Raw genomic sequence first — 20637 nt, 5'->3', positions numbered from 1 at the left:
AGTGGATGCTGGTATAGCACATGCACTTTTAAAACCATAACTCAGTAACTATCACTGAAACAGCCACTGTGACCTGGATACAACAAGAAACATGAAAACTCTTGAAAGCTGAATATATTAAAATGTTGGTTAAGAAATTCCTGAGTATAAAAATTCACATGGACATTTTGACTAACGTGACAAACATTGTTTGGTTTCAGTTCATAAATGTTAGGCCTTGATGTTTTATTGAGTAAATGAACTTAAACATACATTTGGTTTGGTTGCAGTTAAACAGAGCTTAGTTTGAGTCTTTTTCCTGTGCTTCAATTACAAGGCCTCAAAAAGCTGGAAAATACAGGTCCTTAAACGCAGCACACTTTGACCCACTCTTCTGGCACTCCTGGGACTGAATTAAACTCCAACTCTGTCATTTAGTTAAATATGTCAAGCCTACTGCACAAAAAACAACAAACTCTTTATTGTAAGGACCGAAATAGAAAAGACCAAACTCACAGAAATGTCACGAACCATTTGATGTTACCAGAATCTGTTACATTCCCCTAAAAGGGTCCAGGGAAAGTAACAAAAGTGTGCGGGTCAGAAAAAGGAGACAGGGAGGCAAAAGGGGTTAAATTAGAGAGTTTTATTAAAGTTTCTACTAATAACTCAACTGACAGAGACGGACAAGCCGCTAGTGATGGCCCGCTTGAAGCTGAAGCTCCGGTGCCTGTGTCAAAAAAATCAACACACTGCTTCAGAAGCTCTGTGTCGAAGCTTGACTCGTTTGGCCAGAGTCACGTGATCGGTGACGTCCGAAGCTTCAGTTAGAGCCTAACTGCTTCGGTGTCTGATTCAATGGTTTATGAGGAAGCGAATCATTCCCGGGATTTGTGGAGTGTTTTGATGGTGACAGCGAACCACTGATCATTCCACTGAGAGATTTGGAGCCAGCGAGGAATAGAGGAGGTTCTGTTGTGTGGGAGGATTTTGAGTTGATTTTTGTCAATCGGGTGGGTTTTCCAGCTTTGTGTTCTGGCCGTTTGCTTTTGTTTTGTGCGTGTTTATTATATCTGAAAACGGGAAAAAGGTAAAATGTCAAAAATCTGCTTCCATAATATAAATATCATTAAATAACTTTAGAAAAACTTCCACTCGACTCTTTACATGTAATGTTATAAAAATATATATTTTATTGTTTAATTAATCTGAAAATGTTAGTCTGCCAAATGTGCAGCAATTGAATTTATTTATTCTCTTCAGCTGATAGTTTGTGGGGCCCAGGTAGACTGTATAACTGTATCTCTACCAGTTTCTCTGCACTCCAGCCTCCTCTGTTCCATGTGAAAGGATTTTCCTTAAGGCAGGAGAAATTATCTCCACGAAAAGGAACAGGTTCAGCCATCGCACACTAGAACAAATTCTCTTCTTAAATAAAAATGAAAAAGGGTTACCTTAAATGCATCATGTTTTTAATTTGCAATTTCATAAGCATTTTCCTTTTCCATTTCACAATCAATTCTACCCCCAGGTCAAAAATATGTCTGGGGAAATTTCCCTAATATAATATTATTTATAAATACACCTGTCTAGCGATTAATTGCATAAGTGCATGGAGGCAGGACCTCAGAGCAGAAGCATACTCCATAATGTGTTGTACATTATTATATGTATATATTATATGTAACGTGGTATTTTTCAATTATTGTATTTACCAACATCAAGAAGTCACAAGCAAAGAAAGACCACACCATGGTGCATAACAAGGAGAGTTTACTGGTCAAAACTATTTATTAAACAAATAAAACACATTTTTTAACCACCAAAAAATACACGTTCAAAGCAACACAACGGCGGCCCAATATCAGACAAAACTCCACTCTGTAGAGTGGGCAATCATAATGAAGCGGTTGGTTTTATTTTGTGGATTCAAGCTGCTCTTCGTATTTTTGGCCACCAGATGTCACCAGAGAGGACTGTGTTGAAAAGCTTCGAGTAATGAACCGTTTTTCAACACAAGCTTCAGAAAGCTTCATTTGGCCATCACTACAAGCCGCTATCACCATTTAAATACCTTTAATTGCTGATGTGAGTCAGCTGTACAAAAGAAAAAGGCGGCACCTAAGGCAGGAGAGACGGTAGGACACGCCCACACAGGTAACTTCAGGAGGACGCCCTGCTGGGGCCGCAACAAATCTTTTCTCAGTTAAAAGGAAGTAAATGTCAAAGCAAGAAAAAGGTGTTTTTTTCCTTGTTTTTTTTATTTTGGGGGGGATAGCTACACTCTCAATAAAATGAATAAAGTTCCTCTAAGAATAAACGAAAACACGAATATTGTAAAGTTGTTCTCCACCTGGTTTGTTTGCAGTCGTATCACGTGGGGGAAGTTCATCAACTGTGGGCAGACGTGCATCGCTCCAGACTACATTCTGTGTGAGCCGTGCATCCAGGGTCGAGTGGTGGAGTGCATCCGACAAACGCTTCTGGTAAAGCACCCAATGACCAAAGAGAATCACTGCGACTCGCTCATACAGGTGGAGCTGCACGGTGTGAAACCTTACTGAGACTACCTCTCTGCTCCATTCCAGGAGTTTTATGGTGCCGATCCAAAATGCTCACCTGACTACGGGCGAATTGTCAACCAGCGTCACTTCAACAGAATCATGGGGCTGATGGAGGGCTACACTCCTGTGGTGGGTGGACAGAGTGATTCCTCACAGCGCTACATTGGTAATGAAAATGCAGATTGAATCATGCGATGCAGATCCATCTGTGCTCTGTTTGATAAACGTTGATGTTGCACTGAAAGCCCCAACGGTGCTGAAGGACGTGCCGCCCCACTCCAGGCTGATGCAGGAGGAGATCTTCGGCCCCGTGCTGCCCATAGTTACAGTGAGTGACATGGACAATGCCATCACCTTCATCAATGAGAGAGAGAAGCCCCTGGCTCTGTACATCTTCTGCTCTGACAAGAAGGTGAGAAGGAACCATCTTTAAGTAGCTTTTAACGTTAGCAGCGTCCCTCGTGCTCGTCTTACAACGATTTCTTCTCACGTTTCTCACAGGCAATAAAAAAAATGATTGCGGAGACGACGAGCGGTGGCGTGACGGTCAACGACGTCATGATGCACTATACGCTCAACTCCCTCCCGTTCGGTGGCGTAGGTAGGAAGACTTCAAAGTGTGGCTTTGAAGTGGGAAAGCTTCACAAAATGTGACAGCTTTAGACAAAAAAACACAACATCAGATGAAACAGTGTCAGCTAAACCATGATGTCAGATGACAGACAAAACTACAAACAATCAAAGCAGCTAAACATTGTTTTTAAAAAGAATGGGAGGCAGAGAAGCGGGTCCGAGTGTGATACCGCTTGCTCATTGGCTAACTTGTTGGTTACTGGACATGCCACGGACAGCCCTCCTATTCTTTGTGCTGTGTGTGTGTGTGTGTGTGTCCTGTCGCCTCCAGGAGCTCAGCTGCCACCCATTCATTCAGCAGTGAGTCAAGCTTGTGAAGAGCTGCTCAGTCAGTGAGCGGGCCAGCACTGAGTCGTGAACTTTTACTGTGTCAAGTCACATTTGTGTTACCTTTAAGCTACTAGTGAGTAGCTGTTATCTGCTGGCAGCAGAAGTGAACCTTTAACTTAGTAACCCATCTCCGTCTCCTTTCTCAGGATATTTGTGGGTGTTTTTCTTTGAGTCGAGTCCTTTTTAATAAAACTCGCTCCGTTTGGCGTTTTTCTGTGTGTGCTGTGGAGCAGTGAGCAAACATTCATCGACAGCTCCTGCAGATTTGAGAAAACTGTTCCACACATTTATTGGAACTACAGCTGATTCTGAGCTGATGCCTGTCGTGCTTAGTGAGCCAGACTTTCTTCATGAAGCCTGAATAAGAATACATTCAGGAGCTGAGATTACAAACAATTAAAAATGTTATATGAAGCAAATTATACTGGACAAGATTGAGATCAAATTTGAGTTCTGGAGAACACTGCCTATTTCGGTAATGGTATCTATCTTCACGTATCTTACTGAAACCTGGACTTCCCATGTGTAAGCTTGCCCTCCAACATTAAATGTGTTATTATTCAGCATCTCCGGCTGGAGGAGACGGCTGTGCTTGCAAGCTGGCTGGACATGTAGAGAGGACTGTCTGTCTGTCTCCGGGCTGTGTTGTAGTCTCCCTCATTTGAGTTAAAAAATGACCCTACAATCACAAACTGACCCACTGTGCAAATCTGTGGGCGAGCAATAAAACTATTCAAGCTAAGTGTTACATCATTCACACTACTAACATCAGCCAGTTCACCTTTTAAACCTTCAGTGATGTATGGAGACACATACACAATATTGGGGATCTTTACATCAGGAGCACGTTTGCACTGTGATCACTGATGCAAGAAAAAGTCACTCTCACCCTGTTACAGTCCATGTGTGAGCACATACTGACAGCACAAATCACAAATGAAGCGCTCCTTTTAGAAGACACGACTGACTTGTGTGTCACCCCTCCAGGTCAGAGTGGTATGGGACGCTACCATGGCAAACACACCTTTGACCAGCTGAGCCACCACAGGGCATGCATGGTCCGGTCACTGGGCATGGAGAGCGTTAACTTGGCCAGGTACCCTCCTCAGAACCGCCAGCGGGCACGCAGGGCTCGGATGGCCCTTGCGTCGCCGCTGATTGACATGTCCAAGAGGACCCTGGTGTGGGCCATTCTTGCCACCATCATCGGCCTCGGTCTCCTCATCGCCCTGCTGGTCATCCTGCTCATTGCAGCGGGCCTCAACTGCACCTGCTGGTACTGGAGAGGCTTCTATAACTAGACACACTGTGACCTCACTATGGAAGATCCTTCCAAAGAAACAAAAGTGCTTTTCACAGATGTTCATGATCAGATGAATCTTGTTTTATTGTTTCATAAAGATGAATAAAACAGTAACCTTTGGCTTGATCTATTATCTCTTTTATGAGCAGTGTGTGAATTGGATTCTATTTTTACAGTCGGTTAACATTCACTTTGTGAGGAAATATTGATGTAATTTGTTGTTTAAAATTAAAAGATGTGTTCTTAAAATGTAATATTCCATTTTTTTTAAAACCTTCATTTTATTTTGGCACAAAACTGAGCAAGTCTCCATCCTTTTACACTCTGTTACTATTGTGACCACAAGAGGGCACTATTGAGACAAATTACCGCACATTTAACATCTTCTTTTTGTTTTGGCTCTTCCCTTTAAGGGTCACTGCAGTGCCCCATCTGCCTCTGTATTGTCTCATCTTTAGCATCCTCTTCTGTCACCCCAGCTCTCTGCATGACTTCTTACATGAACCTTTTCTTTGGTGTTCCTTCTCTCTTCACGCATCCTTGGTTCAGTGTATTCACGATCCCTCTGCACATCTTAGCCTCGTCTCTCTAACTTTGTGTCCAAACCACTCAACCTGAGCTGTCCCTGTGATCTACTCATTTCTCATCTTGTCCATTCAGGTCACTCCCAAAGACAACCCAGATGTTGACTCTGGAGAGCAACTTTCACTCTTTCCTTCCAGTCTTTTTCTGAGTGATTCTGTCTCCAAACCATACATCATTAAAGCTACTGTGCAAAAGTGTTGCTCTACCCCTCGTTTACATTTTCTAGGAAAATAGGTGTGATTTAAACACGTGCAAACATACATGGAACTGCATCTTGTAAACGTAACTTTTCACTCTTGATGCTGTCCTGTCACAAATCAGCCCTGACACTCGTCTCCACCCACTCCACCCTGCCAGCACTCGCTTCTTCACCAGGATAGTTAACCTCAGGTATTTAAACTCATCTACCTTCAGTATCTCTAGTGCCTGGATGTTCACCTTTCTGCCTGCCTCCTTCTCATTCACTCTCATGCATTTTGTTACTTTGCTCTTCTCTCTCCAACACATTTGCACCTCTTCAGGCTCTTTTTTACCTGCCTGATCACAATGTCATCTGCAAACATCATCCTATCTCTCAGCCCTTCCACCACCACTGCAAAGAAGAAGCGGCTCAGACCCAATCCCCGATGTATTCCTGCCTCCACTCTAAACCCATCTGTTGTTCCTACCTTTCACCTCACCAGAGCCAACCCCCCCCCCCCCCCCCCCATCGCCGAGACCATTTCTGAAGAGCTTAGGTGAATCTCTTAGGGCTCATGTCATGTCCTTGCTGGATTTCTTTCCTGTTTCTAAAGAACATGACTACCAGATATGATTCAATGAGAACAGTTGCTCAAGAGCAGTCACAAAAACCCATCTGGCTTTTAAATTTAAACTGAGTTTAAACTCTTCTAGAACGACTGTAATCAACAGAATGCAGAGAGACAACCTCTATGACTTTAAGTCAACATACTGCGTTGAAGACAGAAGTTACAGTAGAGCAGGGTCATACGTTCTTGTAATATTAATTTGGACCACAAGATGGTGCAGCAGGTCAATGTAGCATGCAGTCTCATACCAAATCACAACAACAGTCTCAAGGCGCTTTATATTGTAAGGTAGACCCTACAATAATAAGCCTGCAGTGCGAGAGTGAAGTGCTCTAATAGGGTGATATGGTACTACAAGGTCATTTTGGATTAGCTGAAGGCTTTTCAGCGAGTTTTTAGGACTTCCTGATAATAATGAATTACAGTCGTCCAGCCTGGAAGTAATAGAGACAGGATATTTCTAACTTTAGAGATGTTGCACAAATGGAAGAAAGCATTCCTACACATTTGTTTAACATGTGCATTGAAGGACATATCCTGGCTCCAAGTTTCCATACTAAAACAAAAATCAGTCGCTTTTACTGACAGTGCTAATATGGGTTCTTTCCTTCTTCCCCTTGGAACGGCCTGTCTGAGGAATTCAGGCTCACACGATCAGTGACCTGATTTAAATCACTTCTAAAAGCTAATTTCACAGACTTGCTGTGAAGTGATTCTGTTGCGTGTTGTCTTTGCTAACTTCCTGCCTCCAGTGCTTCATTATTTTCTATATATGTATGTTTTTGTAGCATCCCTGCCAAACAAAATACAAATGCTGAATATGATTAGTTCATTTAAACAGTGAACAGACTGATTCTTCTACAGCACTTTTCTACTATACAAAGCACTTAATACAACATCACACAAGCACTTTTTTCTAGGCTTAAGTGCTTTCTGTCTAACATTCACACACATCCATACTCTGATGGAAGCACTGGAGATCAACTTGGGGTTAGTATCTTACCTAAGCAGACTGGAGTAGACTAACTAAAGCTGATTCTGATTAGTAGCTGACCTGCTCAACCTCCTGAACTACAGCCACCCACAGGTACAACTTCATAGCTTTAACCTACATGACACGGACTGTTAACAATATATGAGCGCAGAGGTTGTAGTTTACTGAAATCATACGATGTTTCTATACCAGATGGCAGCAGAGATCTTTGAGATGGTAGAGAGCCAGAACTGAGAATGGTGAATAAGTGTTCCATGTGTTCACATTTATAGGCTTTTATTTGGAGTTTTAAAGCTCCACATAAAAGTAATTCCACAAAATGTTCTTGTTAAAATGTCTCTATAATCCTGAAAAGAGAAGAAAAGTGACTTGGACATGATGTTTGAACTGTCCTTCACATCGTCACACTCGCCTGATGAGTCTTCATGTAAGCAGTGAGAGTAGACTGAAAAACTGAAAGAAGATGAAGATGGTTTTGCCTCTCAGGCTTGACAGGCTCTCTGTTAATATCATGTTGCATGATATTTCACTGCATCCATGGAAAACTTGCAGTGAATGTCTAGTTATACGTAAAAGTACAACAAGAGTTGTTGCACAGCTTGTTTAAGTCATTTAAGCTAGCACCCCATTAGCATTTGGATCCCCCTGCTCCCTCTGCTATGCTCTGCTAAGCTCTTAACTGACAGCTTTATCACCTAATAGGTCTGTGGATACTGAGCCCTTTAGCTCGTGAGCCAGCAAAAAGAAACAGTCGCCCTCTCAGCAGCCTGCCTCACTCACACAGGCAGCCTTCACTTTTTCCTGGAGGCCTCAATAACGTTGCGTAACCATCGTATAGTGTATATACAGTCACTTATATAGTGGTGTAGAGTCACTCAGAGGAAAGCACTATTTACTTCCTACAGTTTTACCATATTTCAGATCTTTAAAAGCTTCATTCTGGACTTTTAAAGACGAGACAAGCGAAGCTGTCATGTGCGTTTGTAGTTTTGTTTTCCTTCATTAACTACTCGTCACTTTATTTGTGTGTGTGTAGCTGTCAGCAACTTGTATTTTCAGTTCCACTTTGCCTCATTAACTGCTCATCACTATATCTGTGCTCATTAGTGGCCTTTGTGACTTGAATCAGATTGGCTCTGTCAGCGACCATCCACTGGATTTTAGTCGTTTTTGTCTTCCTTTCTACGGGGATCCTGCCAGATCCTATATTTTAGACTTTTCTTGAGCATTAGAATCATTGTTGTGTCATTATTATTGTCTCATTATTTTCCAGAGGCGTCAGAGAGCTTTTTAAATCTTAGCTCAATAACAACGTGCTGGCAAAGAGATCCTAATTACTATGATTCTACAGATCCACTTCACTGCCGCCAGCACAGTGAAGGTTCATCTCTGTGCTTGTCCTGCTAGACCTCAGTGCAGCGTTCATTACTGTTCACCACAATATGTTATTACACAGATTAGAGCACGCTGTAGTAAAAGTACTGCACTGCGGTGGTTTCAATCATATCTCTGATTTCTTCACATAAATACGGAGTCTTCCTCACACACTAATGTTAATATGGTTCTGTGCTAGGCTAGTTCTATTTACATTATGCATGCTTACATCTACAGTAAACATACGTATGCCTAGGGCTTCCCACGATGCACTGTTTCTCCTTTTCTCACCTCGTTTCACACAGACACGTACACCACTCTGCATTTAATCGTTAGTTACTATTAACCTCCGTTACCTCACCCCTGCTGCAGATGGCCCCGCCCCTCCCTGAGCCTGGTTCTGCTGGAGGTTTCTTCCTGGTAAAAGGGAGTTTTTCCTTCCCACTGTCGTCAAAGTGCTGCTCATAGGGGGTCATATGATTGTTGGGTTTTTCTCTGTATGTAATATTGTTGGATCTACCTTACAATATAAAGCACCTTGAGGCGACTGTTGTTGTGATTTGGCGCTGTGTAAATAAAACTGAATTGAATTCAAAGAGCAACTGAGTCTCAATCCAACTGTGACACAAGCTAGGATGAGAACGTGAGTTCCACTTATTACGAGTTAGGAATGATTTGAGGAGTGGAAACAAAGAGGAATCTTTACGTACCTGCGACCAGACACGTGGGTGAGCTCAGGGAAATGAAGCAACGCCATTTGAGGAACAAACTACAACAAAAGAAGTGAGGGAAGCAGGGATGGAACAAGATGGTCCACACCAAAACAATGAACTGAACAATGACATTGGGGAGGAGGAACAGGAGTCACTGAAGGGCCTTTCACAGTCAACCAAGGACAGGTTGGACTGCCAGTCCTGAGCCCGCCTACTGATGAATCAGTACTAGGAAGGTCTAGAGCCTGCCTGTTTCACATATGACACACTTGGCCAGCCCTCTCTCTGGGTACATCACCAAACACAGCGTTCTACAACATGTCATTATATCCCTTGTTACCTTACTTTCCAACAGTGCCATAACACATTAAATCATCTCAGCCAGGCACCTTGCCTCCATATTATAACTGCTCAGTCTATACATGTGAATAGGCAAGAAATGGGGCACTGTGATTTGAGTTGTTTGAATAAGCAGGATAATGCGTTTTAAAGGTTAAGAGGTCAAATGTCAAGAGGCAAGTGTCATGGCTGTGTGCAGGCAGGCAGGGAAAAGGACCCAAAATGCAGGACTCACGGAGGCAAGGGTGAACTCAGAATAAACAGCTTTACTGCCAGTCGCCGATTGAACAGAAGAAAACAAACTAACGGGCGGGCAAACAGGTTAACGGAACACACAGCGATGTTTGATAGTACGATGCGACGACGAGCAGCGGAAGACACGGACACTACATACAAGAGGAGATCAGGATTGACAGGCTGGGACACACGGCTGACGCTGATTACACAAACGAGACAGGGAGAACACAAGACTGAACACACCAACACAGGACACGGACCTTCAAAGTAAAACAGGAAGTACACGGAGAAGTAGACTGGAGAAGGAGAGAGAGAGCATGAGGAGCACGAGGGAGAGAGGCGGACATGACAGGCTGGAGAAAACAAGATGGCACGAGAACTCACATCACCATAAAAACGCAGACACATAGGGAAACACGAGGGCAGAGACACGAGGGCAGAGACACGGGGCAGAGACACGAGGGCAGAGACACGAGGGCAGAGACACGGGGCAGAGACACGAGGGCAGAGACACGGGAGCAGAGACACGAGGGCAGAGACACGAGGGCAGAGACACGGGAGCAGAGACACGGGGGCAGAGACACGAGGGCAGAGACACGAGGGCAGAGACACGGGGGCAGAGACACGAGGGCAGAGACACGGGAGCAGAGACACGAGGGCAGAGACACGGGAGCAGAGACACGAGGGCAGAGACACGAGGGCAGAGACACGGGAGCAGAGACACGGGAGCAGAGACACGAGGGCAGAGACACAAATGCAATAAACTAAACAACCGAGGAAACCATAGAATAATAAACGAACAAAATACAAAAACACAAGAAAACTAAGAACGCTCGGTCAAAATGACTCAGGACCATGACAGCGAGTGTGTGACACAATTGTAATCTGTTTTAAGAATTTATAAAGCCCTTGTTTAATTATAGTGATGTTTAGTTGGGGTTATGGGGATGTAATTGCGTGACATTGCCACAACGCTCCCACGCCTCCGACGAGCAGGAGCCTGCAGACCGAACACAACTTGCGTCTCATGTCGCTACATGAGGCGGGCTGTAACACGCAGAACAAAGGCGTGCTAGAAAATGTCATCAGAACAAAAATATCTGGATTTATGGCAACATTCAAGTGATTTTTAAAGAGACACTTTTCCAAGGTTTTTTTTCTATTCTTGGCCTAAAATCTGAGTTCTGATTGGATGGCTTTTCTTATCTGCAGCACTCACTATCTGACCTCCTGTAGTGATCTGTTCCTTTTGTGCATGACTCATGCACTGCGGGAGATGCTTCTGAAGAGCTTTAGTTGCTGCTGATGTGTAAAGTTAACTTTTGCTGAGGTTTGCCCTCATGTCCTCTGTGGATAAAACTCCCTGAGCCAGAGAGCCAGCAGCTGTCTGCCTGAATGTTGCTGGCAGCGAGCTGCACAGCTCCCGCCTTCATCACACTGCTGCGCTGGAACAGACACATGTAAACATACTTTTTTTCCTGCCAAGCATTTGGCTTCAGGGCACGATATGTGAGGTACAGTGGGATGTCTCATACACTGCTGCCTCATTACAGTTCATGAATAATGCATCAGTCTCATAGTTTGGAAGATCAGGAAGAACACACCTTTTTAATTTTGAAATCTTGACCTCAATTCAAGAGCAAGTGCGAAGGTGAACATATATTTGCATACATTCATAATGGAAATGTGTTTATGTGTGTGTTTGCATCAACTTTCATCAATGTTGGAAGTGCTACAGCACGTATATGTAGAACGTCGGGCTGCTGCTGGTTACTGTGTTTGATTACAGGGTGATTCACTCCCTGCAGACAGGCAGCATCTCTGGTCACAAACGTCTGCCAAATGCACAAACAAAGCTTCAGTGCTTATTTTGATTTTACCACCATCAATAATTCAAGAGAATTTGCAATGACGTAGAAAATATTTAACATTTTATTAATGCTTTCAGTGATGCAGTTGTAAGTAAATAAAGGGCATTCACCAGCCTTCTTTTGCTATACGTTACTCATATTGATGACGCACGTCCTCATTTAATGTGTGAATGCATTGTGACTCTGCTGGGGACGCCCATGGCTCAGGATGGAGCATGTCATCTAAAGACCTGGATGGACCAGGTCCTGGTTCCTGGTGCTGGACCCCGGGACCGTCAGACTGGTGTGTCTCACATGTTGAGGGTCCTGCGCAGTATCTTTGCTGTTCCTGTGATCTGGTGGAGCCACTCGCCCAGTTTGAGTCACTGCCCTGCTCTGATTGTTGCCACTGTTGCCATCACCCTCCACATCTTCTCGAGCTCCACTCACAACCCTTGGTTTTCCTCGAGTTTCTCTTTTTCCTGATATTGCTATTACTTGGTTCGTCTACGCTGTCTGTCCTCTGCTTGTCCACCACTACTATGTCCGGTTGGTTAGCCATCACCACTTTACCTGTCTTCTATCTGGAAGTCCCACAGGATCTCAGCTCAGTAATTTTCCACCACCCTAGGGGGCAGATCCTATTTTCCCCTCAGGACTTTCAGCTCATACTCGGCACAGATGTTCCTGTGTACTGTGTCGGCCACTTGGTTAAGGTGTTTCATGTATGCCCTGCCTGCTGTTATGTGGTGGACTGTCACAGGGGCCTTCTTCTTCATCCTTGCGTTGTTCCCGCTGGTGCAGGGTCCGCTCTTCGGCAAAGGTTTCTCCATTTGGTTCTGTCCAAGGCGTCCTCAGGTGATGCGTTGACGGTCTTAATGTCTTCCTAAATTTTGTCCATCCACTGTTTCTTCGGTCTGCCTTGAGGCCGGCGTCCTTCTGGGTCGGTCCTCATAGCCGTTTTTGCTACAGAGTTCTCATCACTTTGAATCATGTGTCCATACCACCTCAGGCGGGACTCAAGCATCTTTTCCTTGATTGGGGCTACACCTAGTCGCTTCCGTATGTCTTTGTTCGTAACACAGTCCCATCTTGTAATTCCCAGGCTCCATTGAGAATGCGCATCAGTTCATGTGTGGTCAATGCGGGCAACATGCAGAGCCATACAGGGCTATTGGGCAACCACCGTTTTGTAGATTTTTCCCTTGAGTCGATCTGGCACTCTTCTGTCACAAAGGACACCAGTGACCTGTCGCCATTTTAACCAGGCTGCATTTAAATTCAGTTCAGATCAAACTGAGGTTATTGTACTCGGCCCTGAAAATCTTAGAAATATGGTGTCTAAGCAGATTCTTACTCTGGATGGCATTACCTTGGCCTCCAGTAACGCTGTGAGGAACCTTGGAGTCATTTTTGACCAGGACATGTCCTTCAACGCACATATTAAACAAATATGTCAGACTGCGTTCTTCCATTTGTGCAACATCTCTAAAGTTAGAAATATCCTGTCTCAGAGTGACGCTGAAAAACTAGTTCATGCATTTATTACTTCCAGGCTGGACGACTGTAATTCATCATTATCAGGAAGTCCTAAAAACTCCCTGAAAAGCCTTCAGCTAATCCAAAATGCTGCAGCAAGAGTCCTGACAGGGACTAGAAAGAGAGAGCAGATTTCTCCTGTTTTGGCTTCCCTTCACTGGCTTCCTGTTAAATCCAGAATTGAAAATCCTGCTGCTCACATACAAGGTCTTAAATAATCAGGCCCCATCTTATCTTAATGACCTTGTAGTACCATATCACCCTATTAGAGCACTTTGCTCTCACACTGCAGGCCTACTTGTTGTTCCTAGAGTATTTAAAAGTAGAATGGGAGGCAGAGCCTTCAGTTTTCAGGCCCCTCTTCTGTGGAACCAGCTTCCAGTTTGGATTCGGGAGACAGACACTATCTCTACTTTCAAGATTAGGCTTCAAACTTTCCTTTTTGCTAAAGCATATAGTTAGGGCTGGACCAGGTGACCCTGAATCCTCCCTTAGTTATGCTGCAATAATCGTAGGCTGCTGGGGGATTCCCATGATGCATTGAGTTTTTCCTTCCCACTGTCGCCAAAGTGCTTGCTCATAGGGGGTCATATGATTGTTGGGTTTTTCTCTGTACCTATGAAGCGCCTTGAGGCGACTTTTGTTGTGATTTGGCGCTATATAAATAAAATTGAATTGAATTGAATTGAATTGAATTTATTCGTGCTTGGACATCGGAGGGGATATTTCCATCGTAGCTGATGACTGAGCCCAAGTAGCGGAACTCTTCTGTCTTCTTCAACTCTTCGTTGTCAATTATGATGATGCCATCAGTTTGGGGGCCTCCTTCCAGGTATTCGGTCTTTTTCGTATTGAGCCGCATACCATATTCATTGAGCCGGGTCTTCCAGAGTTGAGTCGTCGTTTGGATCTCTTCTCTGTCTTTGCTGGCGAGGAATACGTCATCAGCAAAGAGGAGAGACCATGGATGAGGTAACTGGAGGTCGGCCGTGATGGTATCCATACAAAGGATAAAGAGGAGGGGTGATAGAGCTGATCCTTGGTGGACTCCGACGCTAACTGGGAAGGGAGGTGATAGTCCAGTGGCGCATCGGACTGAACTGGTGACGTTGTCATAGAGGAGCTGTATCCATTTGACATACACCTAAGGGACACCATGCGATCTTAGGGAGTGCCATATGAGGTCATGGGGTACCCTGTCGAAAGCCTTTTCAAGGTCTAGGAAGGCTGTACCGTCTTGTTCTTTTCCCTTTGCTTCTCCAGCAGGAGGCGGGCAGCGTGTATGGCGTCAGTTGTTCCGCATCCCTTTACGAAACCGCATTGGTTGTGGGTGACGTTGACAATTTCCCGAAGACGTGCATTGATGACTCTTTCGAATATTTTCACCATGTGACATAGTAGGAGAATAGGACGATAATTTGAGCATTCGGCTACATCCCCTTTGTTCTTCCATATGGGTATGGTAATACTGGTAATACTGGTTGTCCAGGCCTTCGGGACTTCCCCTGTGCTGACAATGTTGTTAAAATAAAGACTGTCACAGGGGCCTGCACCTGGGGTTTTGCCTGGTATGGTAGACCCCAGCCTCTATGAAACTTGTTCCAGTGTTGTCATGATTAGTGCCTCTATGCTGTCTTTCAGTCCAGCTTTAACCAGCCACTTTCTCAATATCAGTGCCAGTGGTACAGGCTGTACAGTCCTTTCTCAAGTTTCTGCAGCCTGAAGTACTCACAAAGCACACTATCAGTTTTGGCCATCTTCCTGATGTACTTATGTATCTTTGTCCACCCATCTATGTTAAAGGGACAGCTGCAGAGCGTGTGAGCAGCTTCAAGTTCCTGGGAGTCCACATCTCCGAGGATCTCACCTGGACGACCAACTGCTCCAAGCTGGTCAAGAAGGCTCACCAGCGCCTCTTCTTCTTGAGGACTCTGAGGAAGAACCACCTGTCCTCAGACATCCTGGTGAACTTCTACCGCTGCACCATCGAGAGCATCCTGACCAACTGTATAACAGTCTGGTACGGGAACTGCTCTCCTCAGACCAGAAGGCGTTGCAGAGGGTCGTGAAAACCGCCCAGCGCATCGCCGGAGCACCACTTCCTGTCATAAATGACATCTACAGGAAGCGGTGTCTGAAAAGGGCTGGGAAAATCATCAAAGTCACCCAGCACATGGACTCTTCACCCTCCTGCCCTCTGGGAGGCGCTACAGGAGCCTCCGGACTAAGACCACCAGGTACCAGGACAGCTTCTTCCCCACAGCTGTCAGACTCCTGAACTCTGCCTCCTGACATCTGACCCACGTTTAACTCATGGACTGAACATACACACACCCACCTACAACTGAACACACACACAATGGACAAAAACAAACAAATGGACAACTGTACCCTCATACACACAAAAATAACATGGCTGAACCACCACTCACAACCACCAGCACTTTATATAACCATTGTAGAAAGTAGCCACACCCTCACTGATCTCATCTGCACTACTGTAAATGCTGCATAAACAATCATTCTGTACAATAATTATTATAATTCTACAACTGTTTATAACTTGCATAGTTCATAGTTCATATTTCTGTATAGTTTCATATTTATATCCTGTTCATAGCCTGTGCATAGCTTGTATACCCACTACAGCCTGTACATAATTATAATTATAGCAGATTCGTAACATACCTTCATACTGTGTACATTGTAACATACCCATTATAGACCCATTTCTGTAATATATCCATATCATGGCTAAAGCACTTCTGGATGGATGCAAACTGCATTTCGTTGTCTTGTATTTGTGACATGTGCAATGACAATAAAGTTGAATTCTATTCTATCCTATTGTTGTTTCAACCTTGATTTGTGGATCTGACACTCACTAGTCCTCGGCCTGAATCCTTCGGATTAGTGTACAGTCTCACAGCTGGAGTTGGGGCGAACTAGGGAACCCGGGTGCTTGTAGTGGTCCTCACTGTCTGCAGTGTTGCCTTATTGTAGTGCAATCCCCTCAGTTTCATCCAACTACACTCTCCTGGTCTGAATGACATTCCAGTGTCATTGCTGTAGATCCTAGTGGTGTGGATCAGTGAATTAATGTTTCATTCACTGCTGGCCTTCAGATTATTGTCATCCATGTAGAGGAGTTGGCAGTCTTGTCAATGATCTCACTGAAGGGCTCAAGCCTTTGCAGAAGGGCAGTGGGGACAGAGAATCTCTTTGTCAGAGCACCAACCTTTGACATGTATGTAGCATGTCAGAGAGTTTATAGTTATTAGCTCGTGACTGTAAGTTTGATATGATTTGAAAAACAGCAAACGGTGTAAAACTCTGCACACATCAGCACAAACACACACCAACAGTCAAGCACGGTAGTGGAAGAGTGATGATCTGGGCTTGTTCTGCAGGCACAGGACCTGAGCACCTTACAGTAATTAAGTTGGCCATAAACTCTGTAAACCAAAGGATTCTAGAGTCAAATGAGAGGCTGGCTTTCAGCTTAAACTTAGCTGAAATTGGGTCATGCAACAGGACAAGGATCCCAAACACACCTGCAAATCGACAACTGAATGCTGAAAAAGTTTGTTTAATCTGAAGGTGGTTCTATAATCTACTGACTCAGGAAAACTCTGCTTCACACGTCTGTGTAGTATCCAGACATTAATGCTAGGGATGTTGCTTTTCCTCCAAACCATCTGCACTGAACATCAGGAGGAAAAAGAACAGATTTGTAGGTGCTAATGGGAGCAATTTAATAGTAGATACAGTTTATCTGTACATAACATGGTCAGTTCCATGTTAGCAACAGCAGGTGAGTGAAAAATAAAGTAAAAAACAAAGATGTGATTTTTTTTATAATATTATGAAAAGTATTGAACCTGTTTGTGCATCTCTGTAAAATAAATTTCACCCTACAGTAAATCGCAGCATTATGGGTTTTTCAGCGAGTGACAGTCATTTCTCATTACTTGCTGTTGTTATGGTAACATCGGCGAGATGTGGTGTTATTTCAGGCATGAACACCACAAGAGAGCAACCTGCCTCCTTTATGAACAGAAGGACAGGCTGAAATCAGCAAACCGTCACGCATCAGTGGAAATCATTTTAATGGGGCTAACTGCTGGTTACCTAAGTTTACCTGTTTACCTGTCCTGTGTCATTCTTTCCTTCTGTTCCACTTCATGAAAGCCCAGAACTCTGCCTCTCCTGGGATAACGCTTCACAGAAAACTGCTCACACAAATACAGAAAGTGATTTTATTAAACACATTACACCTCGACTGGTTGTCCCATGATGTACTGTGGTAACACTGAAAATTATAGCATATATGCTCTTCACTTTGCATTCAGTTAGTCCCTGCAGTCTTAATCAAAATGCTACAAACCTGTGCTATTGGCAAGTTTTCTTCTACGTTATGTCATGAATAGCTGAGTGCGGCAGGCAGGATGGGACCCAAATGCAGACTCGCAGACAGGAACGAACTTAAACTCCGCTTTATTGCTGGAATCAAGGTGAACAAACCGGAAAAGAATAAAGTGGTAAATACTAAACTGGTGGTGGAACACACAGCGGACAGAGGAGGATGTAGACATAACACAAGGGAAAACGGGGGAACAAACCACAGAAGGGAACACAGGCAGGGGGAAACAAAACTGAACATGACACACACCAGACAGGAGACTATCGAAGTGAAACAGGAAGTGCAGGGAACACAGACACACACTCTGAGATGAAACCCAAGGAACGGAAAGAGAGAGAGCGAGAGACATAAGCTGTGTCCCACAACGTCGGCTGCATCCTCCCGAGGACGCATTTGTAGACCGATTACATCACAGCGACACGACCAAGGCTGTCCCACTTCGTAGACTCCTCCGAATCCGGCCGACAAATGCGTCCTCTTTTCCCCCAGATTTGAAGGATGGGTCGTGTGTGTCCTTTGTGGACCACCATATCCCAGAATTCATAGTGTGGCCCAGCCAATTCCGGTTTCCAACAATGGCGGCAGCTACTTAGTTTTAATATTACTCTTATTAATCTTTCTGGGTCACAAAATAAACTTTTAACCCTCTCGAGGCAGGCGTTGCCGATTTGCAACAGTTAAAAGCTAACAACCTGATTACCCCACATACATATTTTATGAGTTTTTTTACTCAGAAGTACCACTGCAGGACTTGGTTGTGCATTAGAATCAGAATCAGAATCAGAATGGGGTTTATTGCCAAATGTTGAGCAGGTTTACAACATTAGGAAATTGCTGCGGTGCTTCAGTGCAAACATAGTGTCATAAAGATATAAAAATAAGAATAAGAATTAAAAGTGCTACGTAGAAAGATATGTGCATGAGATATACATGAGATATATACATGAGAATAAGAATTAAGAGTGCTACGTAGAAAGATATATACATTAGTGCAGGTGGTGATCAGTGCCAAACATGGAATGATGCAGTGACACAGCGTGGGGTCATGTGATAGTGGCGGGGACAGTCATATGGTTATTGTTCATGTGTCCAACAGCAGAGGGGAAGAAACTGTTCTTATGGCGAGAGGTTCTGGTGCGAATGGACCGGAGCCTCCTGCCTGAGGGGAGCAGGTCAAACAGACTGTGTCCAGGGTGAGAAGGGTCAGCTGAGATCCGAGCTGCACGCCGCAATGTCCTGGAGGTGTACAGGTCCTGCAGAGATGGGAGTCTGCAGCCAATCACCTTCTGAGCAGAGCGCACAACACGCTGCAGTCTCTGTTTGTCCCTGATAGTGGCTCCAGCGTACCACACGGTGATGGAGGAGGTGAGGATGGACTCGATGATTGCAGTGTAGAACTGCATCATCGTCCGTGTTGGCAGGTTGAATTTCTTCAGCTGCCTCAGGAAGTACATCCTCTGCTGGGCTTTCTTAATGACGGAGGTGATGGTGGGCTCCCACTTCAGGTCCTGGGTGATGGTGGTACCCAGGAAGCGGAATGAGTCCACAGAGGTGATGGGGGTGTCAGTCAGGATGATGGGGGGGAGTGGGGCTGTGTGCTTCCTGAAGTCCACAATAATCTCCACTGTCTTCTGGACATTCAGCACCAAGTTGTTGTGGCTGCACCAGGACACCAGACGTTCAACCTCCCTCCTGTAGGCAGACTCATCCCCGTCCGAGATGAGCCCAATAACGGTGGTGTCATCTGCAAACTTGATTAGCTTGACAGACTGGTGGGTGGAGGTGCAGCAGTTGGTGTACAGGGAGAAGAGCAGAGGAGAAAGAACACAGCCCTGAGGGGAGCCGGTGCTGATGGTCCGGGAGTCCGAGACATTCTTTCCCAGCCTCACATGCTGCTTCCTGTCCGTCAGGAAGTCAGTGATCCACCGGCAGATGGGATCAGGCACATTCATCTGGGAAAGCTTGCCTCGGAGATGGTCTGGAAGGATGGTGTTGAAGGCAGAGCTGAAGTCCACAAACAGGATCCTGGCGTAGGTTCCTGGGGAGTCCAGATGCTGCAGGATGAAGTGTAGGGCCATGTTGATGGCGTCGTCTACAGACCTGTTGGCTCTATATGCAAACTGCAGGGGGTCCAGGAGGGGGGCCGTGAGGGTCTTGAGATGGGAGAGAACTAGGCGCTCAAATGACTTCATGACCACAGATGTCAGAGCCACGGGTCTGTAGTCATTTAGTCCAGTGATCCTAGGTTTCTTGGGGACAGGGATTATGGTAGAGGACTTGAAGCAGGCAGGCACATGACATGCCTGCAGTGAAGAGTTGAAAATGCCAGAAAACACTGGGGCCAGCTCGTTTGCACAGTGTCTGAGGGTGGCAGGAGACACGCCGTCTGGGCCGGGAGCTTTCCGAGCATTCAACAAAGCAACAAAAAGTTTAATTTGAGCCTTTTTACATATTTTCAGGAGAATGTAGCTGTGTAAACTTCAAATATCTGCTCAGTTTATCAAGACACCACATATTTGTAAAAGTGCTCCAACGTTTTCTGTTACCCACCAGCTCGATAGCTGACCGGGGGGTTCAATGGTCGCTCGAGCCGGCGAGAGCAGCGGACTCCCGGCTTCATCGTTTTCAGACCCCTGCGGTCTACTCAGGTTAAACATGATACGTAAGCCACTCAGATAACTTAAAAATGTTATTGTTTGGCTTTTTTCAGTGTTTTATTTGTTCCGGAGTAAATCGGTTTGGCTGAGATTAAAGTTATTAGATTAGAAAAATTTCAGCACTTGACTCACAATAGACTGGAACTAAGTGAATTCTGTGTCAGTCTTTGTTTCTTTGGTTCCACTCTGAACGTGAACTCCCTCCCATGTTCCTCTTTCTACAACTGAATGTCCACAGAAATGCACAATCAGCTTTGCATCTGCTGTGACGCTTACAGAAGGTTCATTAGACACACTGAAGCAAATTT

The 20637-nt window shown here is 44.8% G+C and overlaps 1 protein-coding gene across 1 annotated transcript in view; it reads left to right on the top strand.

Moving 5' to 3' along the window:
• Positions 1-4929, top strand: part of LOC120718083 (aldehyde dehydrogenase, dimeric NADP-preferring-like) — a 9191-nt gene extending 4262 nt beyond the window's left edge. The window contains exons 6-10 of the mRNA XM_040006403.1: positions 2348-2465; positions 2568-2709; positions 2789-2955; positions 3045-3144; positions 4494-4929. Coding sequence (XP_039862337.1) covers positions 2348-2465; positions 2568-2709; positions 2789-2955; positions 3045-3144; positions 4494-4807 — 841 coding nt within the window. The 3' untranslated portion in view covers positions 4808-4929. The remainder of the gene's footprint in view (positions 1-2347; positions 2466-2567; positions 2710-2788; positions 2956-3044; positions 3145-4493) is intronic.
• The last annotated feature ends 15708 nt before the right edge of the window (positions 4930-20637 follow it).

Source organism: Simochromis diagramma, unplaced genomic scaffold (genome assembly GCF_900408965.1).
Source record: "Simochromis diagramma unplaced genomic scaffold, fSimDia1.1 OVJJ01000024.1, whole genome shotgun sequence".
Taxonomy (NCBI): domain Eukaryota; kingdom Metazoa; phylum Chordata; class Actinopteri; order Cichliformes; family Cichlidae; genus Simochromis; species Simochromis diagramma.
The sequence above is the reverse complement of the archived record's forward strand: the minus strand, read 5'-3'. Positions and strand labels throughout refer to the sequence as shown.